The sequence below is a fragment of the Macaca fascicularis genome, chromosome 3 (genome assembly GCF_037993035.2).
Source record: "Macaca fascicularis isolate 582-1 chromosome 3, T2T-MFA8v1.1".
NCBI lineage: Eukaryota > Metazoa > Chordata > Mammalia > Primates > Cercopithecidae > Macaca > Macaca fascicularis.
The window spans coordinates 36439701-36454378 of NC_088377.1; the positions used below are offsets into that span (position 1 = coordinate 36439701).

At 54.7% G+C, this 14678-nt stretch overlaps 1 protein-coding gene across 10 annotated transcripts in view; it reads right to left on the bottom strand.

The window, feature by feature from the left end:
• Positions 1-2294: 2294 nt before the first annotated feature.
• CARD11 (caspase recruitment domain family member 11) overlaps positions 2295-14678 on the bottom strand; it is a 139501-nt gene continuing 127117 nt past the window's right edge. For 9 of the 10 annotated variants that reach the window (XR_012432172.1, XR_012432170.1, XR_012432171.1 and 6 more), the window contains 6 exons: positions 13523-13618; positions 11458-11593; positions 9838-10017; positions 8633-8757; positions 6457-6572; positions 2295-2996 (listed from right to left, as the gene is read on the bottom strand). Coding sequence is in view for 7 of the 10 variants with exons in the window: in XM_045389759.3 (XP_045245694.1) it covers positions 2792-2996; positions 6457-6572; positions 8633-8757; positions 9838-10017; positions 11458-11593; positions 13523-13618 (858 nt within the window). In the remaining 3 variants the exon portion in view is untranslated. The remainder of the gene's footprint in view (positions 2997-6456; positions 6573-8632; positions 8758-9837; positions 10018-11457; positions 11594-13522; positions 13619-14678) is intronic. The other variant, XM_065541578.2, reaches the window with a different exon arrangement.

The window sequence follows — 14678 nt, forward strand, 5'->3', positions numbered from 1 at the left end:
AGAGCTCTGTGCCTCCCTCCCCTGCCTCCCAGACCCAGGGCTCTCCAGGCAGACACAGGGGTTGCTGTCAGCTGACAGGCAGGACCCGGGGGCAGAAGGCGATGATGCTGGAGGTTTCCTTGGAAATCCTCATGTGAACCAGTCCTCGGGGTGCCAACCCCACTCCTCTGCTGCCTTCACTGTTTCATCAGAGAAGGGAACAGGGAACCTCATTCCAGCCCTCGGCCCCTGTCTCCTCTCACCCGCTTATTAGCAAGTATCTACCCCGCAGCCCTGCACTCTTGATCGTGGTTAAAATCACTTGGGCAAGGCAAGGGGGAGAATAAATCCCACCACAGCTTCTTTTCAGGTATCTTTCCCTATGCACAGCTCATCTTCACCCCACCTGTCCTCCCACATGACACGCAAGCCACCTGTTTGCTTATTCTGTTCAGCCACCTGAGAGTTCTGAAGTCAAATAAATAGATGTAAATCACTCAACTGGCTTTTTATCCGAGACGCCTTCCCTGTCATGTCTGTCCACTCAGCACAGAGCACTTAGCAAAGAAGCACAGTTTCCAGGCCGAAACACGAAGGCCTCGGCTTGGGGGGAGATTTACGGTTTAACTTAAGGCTTTCACAAGATGGAAGCAGGAGGCCTTCTGGCCCTAGCATTACCTCGCGTGGTGGTTTATTTGGCCCTAAATAACAGCAGCTGCACCTCAGAGTCACCGCCTCTCTACACCCAGCACATCTAGCTTGTTTCTGGGGGCTGTCTTGGAAAAGGAAGCATTGCTCATGGGCTCTTGGAGGGAGACATTCTATTTTTCAAGGTATCACACTCCCGGCAGACCCGGAGCTGGTGGTGCAGAGATGGATTGCCAGGGAGGAGGCAGGAACGAGGTGTCTCCTAGGACCCCCATCCATCCACTCCCACCTCCCAGAGATTTCTGCTGCTAATTTGTCTTCTGCAGGTCAAAATGTCAGAAAATGCTACAGGCCACACAGTATTGGTTTTTTTTTTTTTTTTTTTTTGGAAGAGATCTTTATTAATAGAGTTCTTTTATTAATAATTCATACCTTGTCTAGGTGGTAAAAACCTAGCAGAGGATTAACCCATGCCCGTGGTATTTGAAACTATAAAGAATAAAGTTTTCTCCTGTATGTGTTAGGAATTGCTCTTGGCTGCAAGTAACAGAGAACTGAAATAACAGCCATTTAACACAAGACGCAAATTTCTTTCTGTGCCATATAAAAGAAACTCAAGCAGTGGTCCTGGGCCCCCAAGTGTCATCAGTGACTGTGGCTTCTTCTCTCTTTCTGATCTACCATCCTGCAAGCGGGGTTTCCATCCTCATAGTCACCTCAAGATGCAAGAACACTGCTTGTGCTCCAGCCATTGCATCTGCATCCCTGGCACAAAACTGGAGGAAGCACCATTTGTCTCTCCCCCAAACCTCCCCTTACATTTCCCTAATTGCAAGGGAGGCTGGGATATATGTTCTTTGAGTTGTGCACGTAGATTCTCAGGATACGTCAGGATTCTCTTAGGAAGGAAGGGGAGTCTGGGAATTAGGTTGTTAGTGAGCAGTTGCTCCCACGGTTCCCACAGACAGACAGACCTGGGTTTGAATCTGAGCCTGCCACCCAGCAGCTTCCTGCTTATGCAGCATGGCGCCCTGTGAGGGTGCAACCTGGCCTCGTTTGGCTGTGCCTGTCAGGTCCACCCTCTGCAAATTTGCATCAAGGGGGTGAAGGAGAAGAATGGTTCTAGAACTCCTAGGACTTTTGTTACCTGCTGGGGAGTGGGCACGACTTTCCTGCACCCCTCAAGCTCCTGGGCAGTGCGGTATGAACCCCATAGAGGGCTGTACCCCACATGCTTGCTCCTGACCTGCAGGAGGAAGCTGGGCTGCCCTCTAGGGACACTGAATGCAGGGCAGAGGCAATTATGTGCAGAGAAGAGCTGAGTGACAGGGGCCTGGCCTCAGGGCTGGAATTATGGGGCAGGCCAGGCACAGACTGCAAGGACTCCCCAGGGTCTGTGAGAGGACGGGCCCTCCCCAGGGTGACAAGATAATTTGTTGATCTTCCAAATCAGATGCATTTGACTCTACGGGATGCAATTAGCAAGTATTGCCCTAAGCCCAGGGATAAATTAGGCCTGTCCTGGGACCCTGGGGTGTGTCCAGGCACCCTACACAGGAACGTGGGGCCTGAGTCCCCAGCTAAGCTCCCTGGGCGTGGTTTTCAGGTTAGGAGGGTGGCAAGGTCTCAAGGCCTTGCAAGCTGTTCACAAACAAAGGGTCGAAACAAAGAAATAATAATACATTTTAATGCAAGAGGAATCATAGCCTGGTACACACCCCCTTCCCCGATCTGTCCTGCCTGGGGATGTGTTTACGGCAAGAGTGTCCCCAGGGCTAGTGGTCACCTGGCTGTCCGGGTCCCTGCCCTACTGGTGGCAGCACGCCTGTCCCCAGCATTACATTCAGCTGCTGCTCTGACTCTCGAGAGGCCGGCTGGCCTCGGGCCTCCAGCTTGGCGTCCTTTGCTCCCCTGTCTCCCTGCTCAGGCCAGCAGGGCCAAACCGCTGGGCCAGGTCAGCCGGGGCTGGGGGAATGGGTTGCGCCCTGCTCCTCCCCAGGCGCACCTGTGCCCCCCAGGCTCCATCACCGGGTGGGGCAGAGCGTCTGCTGGGGCAGCTCCGTGGGCCACAGGATCCCTCCACACCCACCGCATCTCTCTGCCCGGGGCGCCTGCCTCATAGGATGCCCCGCACCGCAGCATCTCTCTGCCTGGGGCGCCCGCCTCACAGCTGGTCCTCGTCCACCCAGATGGTCTTGCGCTGCTCCTCGCCGATCTTGTCCTTGACAACGCGGAGCAGCTCCTCTACGCTGCCCCACATGTCGGGTTCTACCGTGGCGTACAGGCACGGCAGGGCCTCCAGCTCCTTCTCCTTCAGCCGGCACACGCGCAGGAACTCCTCCTCGGTCTCAGGCCGGGGCAGCAGCTTTCTGGGAGGAGACATGCAGGGGCTGTGGGGAGGCTGCCAATCCGCGGCACTGGTGTGGCACCACCTGCCCGGACACCCCTGACTGCCGCGGTCCCCACCCCTTCCCTGCCTTGCTTCTCCCTATAGTGTCCCTGCCTCTTAATGCTAGGGACCGTGCTCCTTAAGCTGTTTATCGGAAATTCCAAACACATCCTTATTGATTGATTGATTGATTGATTGATTGAGATGGAGTCTCTCTCTGTCACCCAGGCCGAAGTGCAGGGGCACAATATCGGCTCACTGCAACCTCCACCTCCCGGGTTCAAGCGATTCTCCTGCCTCAGCCTCCTGAGTAGCTGGGATTACAGGCACGTGCTACCATGAGCGGCTAATTTTTATGTTTGTAGTAGAGGTGGGGTTTCACCATGTTGGCCAGGCTGGTCTTGAACTCTCCACCTCAAATGACCTGCCTGCCTCGGCCTCCCAATGTGCTGGGATTATAGGTGTGAGCCACCGGGCCCGGTCACATCGTTTTTATTTTTAATCGTGCTAAGATACGCATAAAAGAAAATCAACCATTTCACCTATTCTTTAAGTGAGTAATTCAGTAGCATGAGGTATATTCACACGGCTGTGGAACCAATCTCCAGAACTTTCTCATCTTCCCAAACTGCAACTCTAGGCCCATTAAATACTCCCCATCTTCCCTCCCGCAGCCCCCAGGAACCACCCTTCTGCTTCCTGTCTCTGGGAATCTGACTGCTCTAGAGACCTCATAGAAGTGGAATCACGTACAGCACGTGTGTTTTTGTAATCGGCTTATTTAACTGAGGATAACATCCTCAAGGTTCATCTCACACCCACGGAGTGGTTGTGAGAATCTCCTTCCTTTTGAAGGCTGAATAATACTCCACTGTATGGGCTGGGTGTGATGCCTCACGCCTGTCATCCCAGCACTCTGGGAGGCCGAGGCGGGAGGATCACTTGAAGTCAGGAGTTCGAGACCAGCCTGGCCAACATGGTGAAACCCAATCTCTAGTAAAAATACACAAATTAGCCAGGCATGGTGGTGGGCACCTGTAATCCCAGCTACTTGGGAGGCTGAGGTAGGAGAATTTCTTGAACCCTGGAGGTGGAGGCTGCAGTGGGCCGAGATTGTGCCACTGCACTCCAGCCTGGGTGACAGAGTGAGACTCTGTCTCAAAACAAACAAACAAACAAACAAACAAACAAACAAATTCCATACAGTATTTTTGGTGCAATACACACTGCATCACAAACACATTCCAAGGCAGGGCAGATCAGGGAAGGGGGTGTGTACCATGCTATTATTTCTCTTGCATTAAATGTATTATTATTTCTTTGTTTCAACTATTTTTTGTTAACAGTTTGCAAGGTTTTCAGCTCTTGCCACCTTCCTAGCCTGTATGGGTGGGCCCTGTTGTGTATATTCATCCCCCACGGACCAACCCTTGGGTGAAGTCCATGTTTTGGCTATTGGGAGTAACGCTGCTGTGAACACAGGCGTGTAAATGTCTCTTACAGACCCTGCTCTCACTTCTCTTGGGGACATGCCCACAGGTGGGGCTGCTGGATTATATGGTATTCTATTTTTAATTTTTTGGGGCATCACCATGCTGTCCTCCACAGTGGCCGCTCTCTTTTGCATTTCCAGCAGCTGCCCTTGGGGTTTCGACGTCTATCCTCCTCGCCAACTCTTGTCAGTTTCTGTGCTTTTGGTCCTGGCCAGCCTAACGGGTGTGAGGTGTTGAGGGGGGATGCCGGTCTCTTTTGTTCACTGCTGGGTTCCCCAGAGCCTAACCCTTCCCAGGGGCTCAGTGAGTATCTGGTGAAAAGGAATGAAGGGGCCTAAACTCTGTTATTCCCTCTGTAAAATGGCTGCAGGACATTTATTTTGCAGGTGCGTGCGAGGAGGCGCGGGGATCCGAGATGAAGCCACTTAAGGGCCAGTCTGTCCTCGTCACCCAGGCCCCAAACCTCAGCGCCATCCTTTCGTTCTTTTTTGTTTGTTTGTTTGTTTGTTTTTTTTGAGGCGGAGTCTCACTCTGTCGACCAGGCTGGAGGGCAGTGGCTCGATCTCACCTCACTGCAACCTCCACCTTCCACGTTCAAGCGATTCTCCTGCCTCTGCCTCCCGAGTAGCTAGAACTGCAGGTGCATGTCACTACACCCGGTTAATTTTTTGTATTTTTAGTAGAGACTATGGGGTTTCACCATGTTGGCCAAGCTGGTCTCAAACTCCCAACTTCAGCTGATCCACCCACCTCAGCCTCCCAAAGTGTGGGGATTACAGGCGTGAGCCACCATGCCCGGCCTCCCCTTCTCTGGAATCCCAGAGTGAACCCTTTCCCGAATCCTGCAGGCTCGACCCTGAGCACGGATCCAAAGTCACACTGCCTCTCATCGCCTCCCAGACAGGATCCCGGCCCGCACCGCCACCCTGCGCCTGTCCACACAGAGGTGAGAGGTGCGTTTATACCCTAAAGTGGACCATGCCACGCCTCCGCTCAGAACCTTCAGCGGCCTCCAGATGCACTCGGAACAAGACGCCGCATCCTCCCGTGGCTCCCGTGGCCCCACAGGGCCTGTACCAGCTGCCCTCACCCCTCCGCCCCTCACCCCCCGCCCCTCACCCCCTGCCCCTCACCGCTCTGCCCCTCACCCCTCCACCTCTTACCTCTCCAGCCCTCACCCCTCCAATCCTCACCCCTCCGCCCCCACCCTCTGCTTCTCACTGCTCTGCCCCCACCCCTCCACCCCTCACCCCCTGCCCCTTACTGCTCTGCCCCTCACCCCCCACCCCTCACCCCTTCGCCCCTCCGCCCCTCACCCCTCTGCCTCTCACCTCTCCAGTCCTCACCCCTCCGCCCCTCACCCTCCACCTCTCACCCCTCCGCCCCTTATCTTCGGCCCCTCACCCCTCTGCCCCTCACCCCTCCACCTCTCGCCTCTCCAGCCCTCACCCCTTCTCCCCTCACCCTCACCCTTCACCCCTCCGCCCCCACCCGTCCACCTCTCATCCGTCCACCCCCACCCTCTGCCTCTCACTGCTCCACCCCTCACCCCTCCGCCCCTCACCACTTGGCCCAAACACCTGTCTCAGGGTCTGAGCACCAGCTGTTCCCCCGCTGCCCAGATTGCGTCTTCTTTCTCATCTCCTAGGCCCCCCTCACTGCCATGGATCTCGCTGACAGATCCCCCAGGCCTTCCCTGACCACCCCGGGTGATGGGCACTCTGCCCCGACCCTCCTAGCTCTTGTCCCCTGGGATGCGCCCCATTTGTGAGTCATCATCTCGGCCGCTGCCTTCGGCGTCAGCTCTGCAAGGTCAGTCCCGTACTTGGTGAGGGTTTACTAAGGGGGGCGCGTGAAGTGGGGGCACACAGGCCTCCTGCGATCCATGGAGACTTGGTGGGGTGCTAGGGACAGGAGGGGGCAGCCCCTAGGGTCTGGAAGCCCTACCTGAACCTCTTGATGTTCTTCTCACACACCCGGATGAAAAGCACGATGGGGTAGATGTTGGACTTGATCAAGTCTCTCGTGCAGCCGATCCCAGCCTCCAGCAGGCAGTGCTTGTTCTGTGGGCACAGTGGTTTCGGTCAGCAGCAGCCCGCCCACCTCTCGCTCTTGTGAAGGTGCCTGCGGCAGGGCCTGGATGCAGGGTTGGGGTCTATAGCCGGGTGGGAGCCCTGAAAGCCATTTGCCACTGATCCAGGAGATGAGACCTCCCAGGAGTCTGGACACTCCAGGACTCTGCTGACCACAGTGATGTTCATGGGCAGAGACGAGGCCTTGGCCAGGGTGAACCAGGTGGCATGAATGAGTTTGAATGAAACACCTGCTACCAACCGGGCGTGGTGGCTCACGCCTGTAATCCCGGCACTTTGGGAGGCCAAGGTGGGCTGATGACTTGGGGTCAGGAGTTCGAGACCAGCCTGGCCAACATGGCAAAACCCTGTCTCTACTAAAAGTACAAAAATTAGCCGGGTGTGGTGGCAGGTGCCTGTAATCCCAGCTACTCGGGAGGTTGAGGCAGGAGAATCGCTTGAACCCGGAAGGTGGAGGTTGCAGTGAGTCAAGATGGTGCCACTGCATTCCAGCCTGGCTGACAGAGTGAGACACTGTCTCAAACACTCAAACACACACACACACACACCTCCCCCCAAAACACCTGCTACCCTAGCCCGCCTTCAATTAAGAGAGTAGGGAACACATGAAGGGTGAGTCAGCCAGGCTGGCAGGTCCCAGGAGTATCTGCAAGGGTTCTCAACCATGAGCTCATCATTTTGAGAAAGGACAATCTCTGCTTTGCTGAAGGCATCACTTAAAAAAAAATTTCCACCAAATGTTGGCTGGGCATGGTGGCTCATGCCAGCAATCCCAGCACTTTGGGAGGTGGGAGGATTGCTTGATGCTAGGAGTTTGAAACCAGCCTGGGCAATATGACAAGACCCTATCTCTAAAAAAATTAGAAAAATCATTACTGGGCATGGTGGTGCATAACCATAGTCCCAGCTACTCGGGAGGCAGAGGCGGGAGAGTTGCTTGAGCCTACGAAGGCGTGGCTGCAGTAAGCCGGGATCGTGCCCTGCACTCCAGCCTGGGCAACACGGCGAGACCCAGTCTCTAAATAAATAAATAAAACATCAAACTTTGCACTGGAATAGAACATAAACACAGCATTCTAAGTGTGCAGCTCAGTGAATTTCACAAACTGAACACAGCCTGGAACTAGCACTCGGGTCTGGAAGTGGGAATGTCCCACCTTGCTCAGGGTCCCCTTGGGCCTCCTGCAGGCCACTGCTCCCCCTTCCCCGTGAGCAGGGCCATGGCCCACATTTCTAACAGCACAGATCTGCTGGACGGCTTCTTCTTTTCAGCTAAAAACAATCTCGGCTCCAACCCTGTCCGCTTACTTTCTATCCGCGCCAGCTGTCAGAATTTCCTAAAGCTGTGGCCCAGACTTTTAAAAAAAAACCAAAAACACCACCATCTGCTCTTGCCATCCCCAAGGTCAGCGCCCACCACAGAGCCAGCCCCCGGCAGCTGGGGGAGCCCTCCACTGGTGCAGACCGAGAGCCCGCCACGGAGCCAGCCCCCGGCCCTCCACTGACGTGGACAGAAAGCCTTTCCTTCATCCAGTGCTGGGACGAGGAAGAGCTCAATGCTTAGGTCACGTTTTCTGGCTCCAAAGACTCCACATTGCACACAGACAACCTTTTCGCATGGTTGCCAACAACCCTCATGATGTCCTGTTTTCCCCTCGTTTGGTGAATGCAATCCCTGTCACCTTCACGTTCATCCTGTCTCTCGCCCTGATGAGCTGGTTCTCTATCTCTGGCCCTTGTTATCACAACCAGACACACACCCCTAAATAATGCGAACATACACCAGCTCCAGGAAGCCATCACAAATAGAAAGCAGCTCCAAAATAAAAACTCACGTCGGAGCCCAGGGAACAAGGGCGCAGAGAGGACGTTAACACAGGGCAGCTGCTGGGACAAGGGGAAAAGGAGAGGTCTGGCCACGGGGAGGTGAAAGCAACTCTTCATCCCACCCTTGTCCCTGGCCCAGGTGGCCTCATGAGGATCATCACGGAGGATCCCGGCCTCGTCCAACCTCCCAGCCCCCGCCTCACCTTGGCGGACACAGCTTCAATGTTGGCAGGGGCGATGCATTCGAACGTGTTGGGGTTCTTCTCTCGGGAGTAGATGATGGTCTCCGTCTTCTGCCTTCTGAGGAACTCATCTCTTGTGACGATATCTGCAGAGAGAGGGGCCAGTCCTGAGGGCAGCACCAGGTGGCCTTGGGTTGATCATCCCACCCAGGCCCTGCCTGCCACCTTCTGGGCTCTACAGAACTCGATGTCCAATCTCCTTCCAGCCATGTTTAAATGAATCTTATCTCCTTTCTACTAGACCATGAAGCTCCTTGAGAGCAGGGCTAAGGTTAACCTTCTTCATACTCCCCATGGCAGCCCATGGAGCAGGTGCTTGGCAAATACTCACGGTTTGGCTTCTCCGCAATACCCTTCACTGGACAAAGCAGCTCAGGCACTGTGGTGCAAGGCTGATCACCAGTCTAAATAAATCTCCTGTTCCACCCACCCATCTACCGACCCCTCACCTACCCACCCATCCGTCCACCCACCCATCCACTTATCCATCCATCCATCCATCCACCCACCCACCCACCTATCTATCCATCCATCCACCCACCCGTCTACTGACCCCTTACACACCCACCCATCTGTCCACCCACCCATCCACTTATCCATCCATCCATCCATCCATCCATCCATCCATCCACCCACCCACCCACCCACCTATCCGTCCATCCATCCATCCATCCATCCATCCATCCATCCATCCACCCACCCACCCACCTATCCATCCATCCATCCATCCATCCATCCATCCATCCATCCATCCACCCACCCATCCACCCACCCATCCTTCCATCCATCCATCTACCCACCCACCCATTTATCTATAAATCTGTCCACCCACCCAGTCACCCATCATCCATTCATCCATCCATCCATTTATCCACTCATCCAGGGGGAGGAGGGGTGATGGAGAGGAGGAGGAGGGAAGAAGAGGGAGGAGGGAGGGGAGGATGAGGGAGAAGAAAAGGAGGGGAGGAAAGAGGGGAGGAGGGAAGTGAGGAAGGGGAGGAGAGGAGTGAGAAGGTGGAGGAGGGAGAAGGGAGGAGGAAGGAAAGGAAAAAGGGAAGAAGGGGAAAGGGAGGAGGGGAGGAGGGGAGGAGGGAAGAGAAGAGGGGAAGTCATCCTTGTCCGTGGCTCCCGCGGGGCTCCCCAGGTGGCCGTGGCTCGCCGATCACCTGACTTGCAGATGGTGAACTCCATGGCACCTCCCGAGTTGAGCAGCCTCTGAACCAGCGTCTTGGCCAGCACGGTGGGTGTGAAGAGCACGGGCCGGCGGCGCTCGCAGTAGAAGGCGCGTACTAGGCTGTAGGGGATGAGGCTGAGGTTCTTGCCCAGCTCGCTCTCGGGGTCCAGCTCTGGCAGGGGCAGGAGAGGGCGGTGGTCAGAGCCCTGGGGCTCTGAAGACCTTCCAGGGAGGATGGGGCCCCTGGGCTGGGTCCTGGGGGCCACCGTTAGTGTGGAGGCCTGGCGGCTGCCCTGGGCATCGAATGTCTGAGGTCACCTTGGGCTGGCACTGCTTGGGGCTCGTGTGCCGGGGAGGGGAGGTGTGGTGGGGGGCAGGCGGAGTGTGTGACAAATGCAGGAACCTTGGCTGAGCTCTGGAGGGAAAGTTTGCCTTGGCAGATGATCAAGGAGGGCTTCTTGGAGGAAGGGCATGGACTGGGTACAGCCCAGCGGAGGGGAGGGTGAGGGCAAGGAAAGCAAGTGCTGGCGGGCGCCCACGAGACACCAGGACCAGCGGGCAAGGCCTTGGGTGTCTCCCAGGAGCACTGGGAGGGACGACTTGGCCTCAGTTCTGCCTTCTCAGTCCCTTTCTGGCTGGGGTGGGGGAGCCGTGCAGAAGCCCGGGGTTCTGATGAAACCACTCCAGGCACCCAGAGGAAACGGTTCCCAGAAACAGGCAGCCTGTCCCTTGTCCCTTGTGCCTTTTCTTGTCCCTGGCCTGGCCACTCCAACTTCCAAAGGGCCAGCCTGCGGAGCTGCCCCAGGGCCTCCTCTGAGATCCAGCCAGGGCTGTGGCCTCCCTTTCCCTGAGCAGGGCCAGCCAGGGCCAGCGGGGTAGGGGACGGTGGACCGGGAGGCCCCTCGCCGGGTTGATAAATGACAAGAGGCACTCAGTGGGTAGAGAAATCAATAAAACGAACACTTCACAGCAAACAGCCCCAATTAACACAGGTACCCAGGCGCGAAGCAACCACAACGAGAGCGTCGTTATCCGGTGAGCTTGGCGGGACGTCACCCCGAGGCAGCATGGCCCTCACAGCCAAGGCCAGGCTTCCTCACCCTTAATTTATTTTTGTCTTTTATTTTTATTTTTAGAGCTAGGGGTCTTGCTGTATGGACCAAGCCAGAGTGACTGCAGTGGTGTGATCTTGGTTCACTGCAGCCTCAACCTCCTGCTCAAGTGATCCTCCCACCTCAGCCTCCCAAGTAGCTGGGACTATAGACACGTGATACCATGCCTAGCTATTTATTTACATCTTTTAAGATTTATTTTTAATGTTTTATGTTTTTATTTTTAATGTTTTTATATATTTTATAGTTATATTTTTTGTAGAGATGGGGAGTCTTACTATGTTGCCCAGGCTGGTCTTGAACTCCTGGCCACAAGCGATCCTCCTGCCTTGGCCTCCCAAAGCACTGCGATTACAGGCATGAGCCACCTATGTCCTCCCTCCCCTCCGTTTTGAGGACTTCTAGGCCCCGTCACGAGGACCAATGTGCCCCCAGGTGAGGGTGAGGCATGTATGATTGTGGCTGGGAGTGGTGGGAGGGGCCAGGCGGTCCCCATGTACCTTCCTGCTTCTCAGTCAAGAGCTTGGTGGCGTCCAGCGAGGACCGGGCCAGGCTCCCGAGCGGGCTTCCCGAGATGATGCGGACCCTCTCGTTGCTGTTCATTCGCTTATACTTGTTCTCGGACCTGCTGACAAACTGGAGGAGCAGAGGGAGGACTGGGGGAGGACTGTTTTGCTTCCGCTTCTAAACAGACAGGGCGCTGCCCTCAACCAGCCAAAGTCAGACCTTTGTTCACATCCCTCCTCTGCCCGGGGGGTTCCTGGGCCAGTCATTTCCCCTATAAAAACAGGAGACTCCCAGCAGGTGGCTTGAGCCCTTTAGCCACTGGAGAGATGTCCTGAGTAGGCAAATGAATGAATCAGTGCCCACAGTCTTCCCCAGCCGGATGAGTCTCAGGTCAAGCCCATCTGCATCCCCGTGGGAGCCTCAGGTGCAGCTCTGCAGGCACTGTGGGACCTGAGCCGCCCCAGCCGTGAAGACCCCTGGCTGGAAACCCCTGTGGGCAGGGACTGCCCCCCTGCTGGGCATGTGCTGGACAATGTCACCTCCCTCTGACACTGTGCTCACCATGCCTTTCTGCCTCGGTATCCCCAAGTTTAATGGGGGGAACCCACTTTTTTCTACAGTTCACAGAGTTGAGTCCTGGAAGGCAGAAACAGATGCCCCGGCAGTGGGCACAGAAGCAGGTTCACACCATATTCTATAGGCTACTTTGAGTCTCTCCACACTCTTTCTTCTGCAGGAAGGAAAACACATGGTATCTGGGATGTCAGCTGTCTCTCTGTTAACTGGCTGCAGGGCTCTGGATGAGACTCCCAAGGTTTCACTATTTTTTTTTTTTTTTTTTTTTCTGAGATGGAGTCTCGCACTCTCGCCCAGGCTGGAGTACAGTGGTGCGATCTTGGCTCACTGCAACCTCCGCCTCCCGGGTTCAAGCGATTCTTCTGTTTCAGCCTCCTGAGTAGCTGGGATTACAGGCACCCGCCACTGCACCCGGCTACTTTTTGTATTTTTAGTAGAGACGGGGTTTCGCCGTGTTAGCCAGACTAGTCTCGATCTCCTGACTTCAAGTGATCCACCCGCCTCAGCCTCCCAAAGTGTTGGGATTATAGGCGTGAGCCACCGCGCCTGGCCCCAAGGTTCCACTCTTGCATGACACGCGGGTGTAAAAATGCGTCATCTCAAATGGTCCTGCCCTTGTAAACCCCTCAGACTTGGCCAGGGTTCCTTTCCACCTGGGTGGCTCTCTGACACTTGTTTGTGTCTTCCTGGGTTTTAGGGTCACATTGCTCATACTTTCCCTGGGTTTCCCCGTTCCAACATCAAGATGGAGCAGCGGAACGAAACACTGTCTCCACTGGGGTCTAATGAGTGAGGCAGCTACACAGGAACACGCTCATGGGGCCACATTTTCATATTACCCCCTTGGTTTTCGTCCACGGGTGATAAAAGAAACGATCCCAAAGAGTGTTTCTGCATTTATGAGAAGCCATTTCTGAAGATATCACAAACAATGCTAGTCAATGTTCTTTCTATAATGATCCATGCCAAAAAAAAAAAAAATTCCTTTTAGAATTAAGTAGAAGGGAAAAGTCCTTTCTGGTCCCGATTGCTAAAATGTTTCCCTAGACAGATAAGATTGAAAGAATCTGCTGGGTTCCCTTTTTACCTTGGCTGCCAGGATGCTCAGATAAGTTGAATGCTCGATTAATGAGGACCTAAACTGGCCTAGATATTTAGGATGTTTGTTTTTCATCTCCTGATACACTGCTTCTGATCTTTCTATTAGTATCTGAACAGCTAACTTCAGTTTCTTTTCACCATAAGGTTCCTCAATCTTTTATGAAAGTGGGATTTGCTTCCCGCAGGCACAGAGACTGTCTACCAACCTGTCACTGAGAGGATAAAATGGGACAGGAGATGTGAGGCACTGTGAAGAGATGCAAGTGGTGTACAAACACAAAGCACGATTATTTTGATTCGGGTGTCTCTTCTCAGTGGGGGGAGGGCAGGGCCACAGCAGAATATGATTGAAAAGTCGGTAGGCACTCCGGAGAGCCTTACCTGAAGGAGCTGGCCAAAAAGGAAGCTTGCTCGGGAGAGACGGGGACTGACCCGGGGGTCGCTTGTTGAAAGCGCTTCTTCCGGCTGCAGGGTGTTCTGAAATGAATTTATCCATCAGTCAGGCCCTGCTGGGCTTGGCAGGAGGCAAGAACACAATGATGCTGGTGAGAATCGGAGACCTGTCCTCAAGTCCCCTCCGTGCTAAACTTCCTTAGGGAAATCAAAAGCCTGCAGGGAAGGGGTGGGGGCAGGCGGGGTAGGGGAGAGGAGTCCTGGAGACTTGGGAGAGAGGTGATTCGCTTCAACAGAGACCATGGATGGTAGAGCAAAGGCCTGCAGTCCAGCTCGAGCCAGACATCTAGGCTCACCTTTTTTTTTTTGAGAGGGAGTCTCGCTCTGTCACCAGGCTGGAGTTCAGTGGCGTGATCTCTGCTCACTGCAACCTCCACCTCCCGGGTTCAAGCAATTCTCCTGCCTCAGCCTCCTGAGTAGCTGCGACTATAGGCGCACCACCATACCCAGCTAATTTTTGTATTTTTAGTAGAGATGGGGTTTCACCATGTTGGCAAGGATGGTCTCGATCTCTTGACCTCATGATCCTCCCACCTCTGCCTCCCAAAGTGCTAGGATTATAACTGTGAGCCACTGCGCCCAGCCCTGTTTTTGTTTTGAGACAGGGTCTTGCTCTGCTGCCCAGGCTGGAGTGCAGTGGCATGATCTCTGCTCACTGCAACCTCTGCCTCCCAGGTTCAAGCGATTCTCCTGCCTCAGTCTCCCGAGTAGCTGGGATTATAGGCGCCCATCACCAGGCCTGGCTACTTTTTGTATTTTTAGTAGAGACAAAGTTTCACCATGTTGGCCTGGCTGGTCTCAAACTCCTGACCTCAAGTGATCTGCTCACCTTGGTCTCCCAAAATGCTGGGATTATAGGCATGAGCCACTGTGCCTGGCCAGACACCAACCCCTTGTCCTGGAAAGTCAGGACCTGTGGGAGGGCATGAGAGGACGGGTCTCCTTCTACAGAGAGCATCTCATTCCTAAGGAACTAAGTCCCCTAGAATTCATCATCCCAATATGGATGGATTGCATTTGTTACTGCCTCTAAAAAAGACCCGGGAGTTAGGTTTGAAGCTGGCAAGGTCCCTGGCCCTGCTAC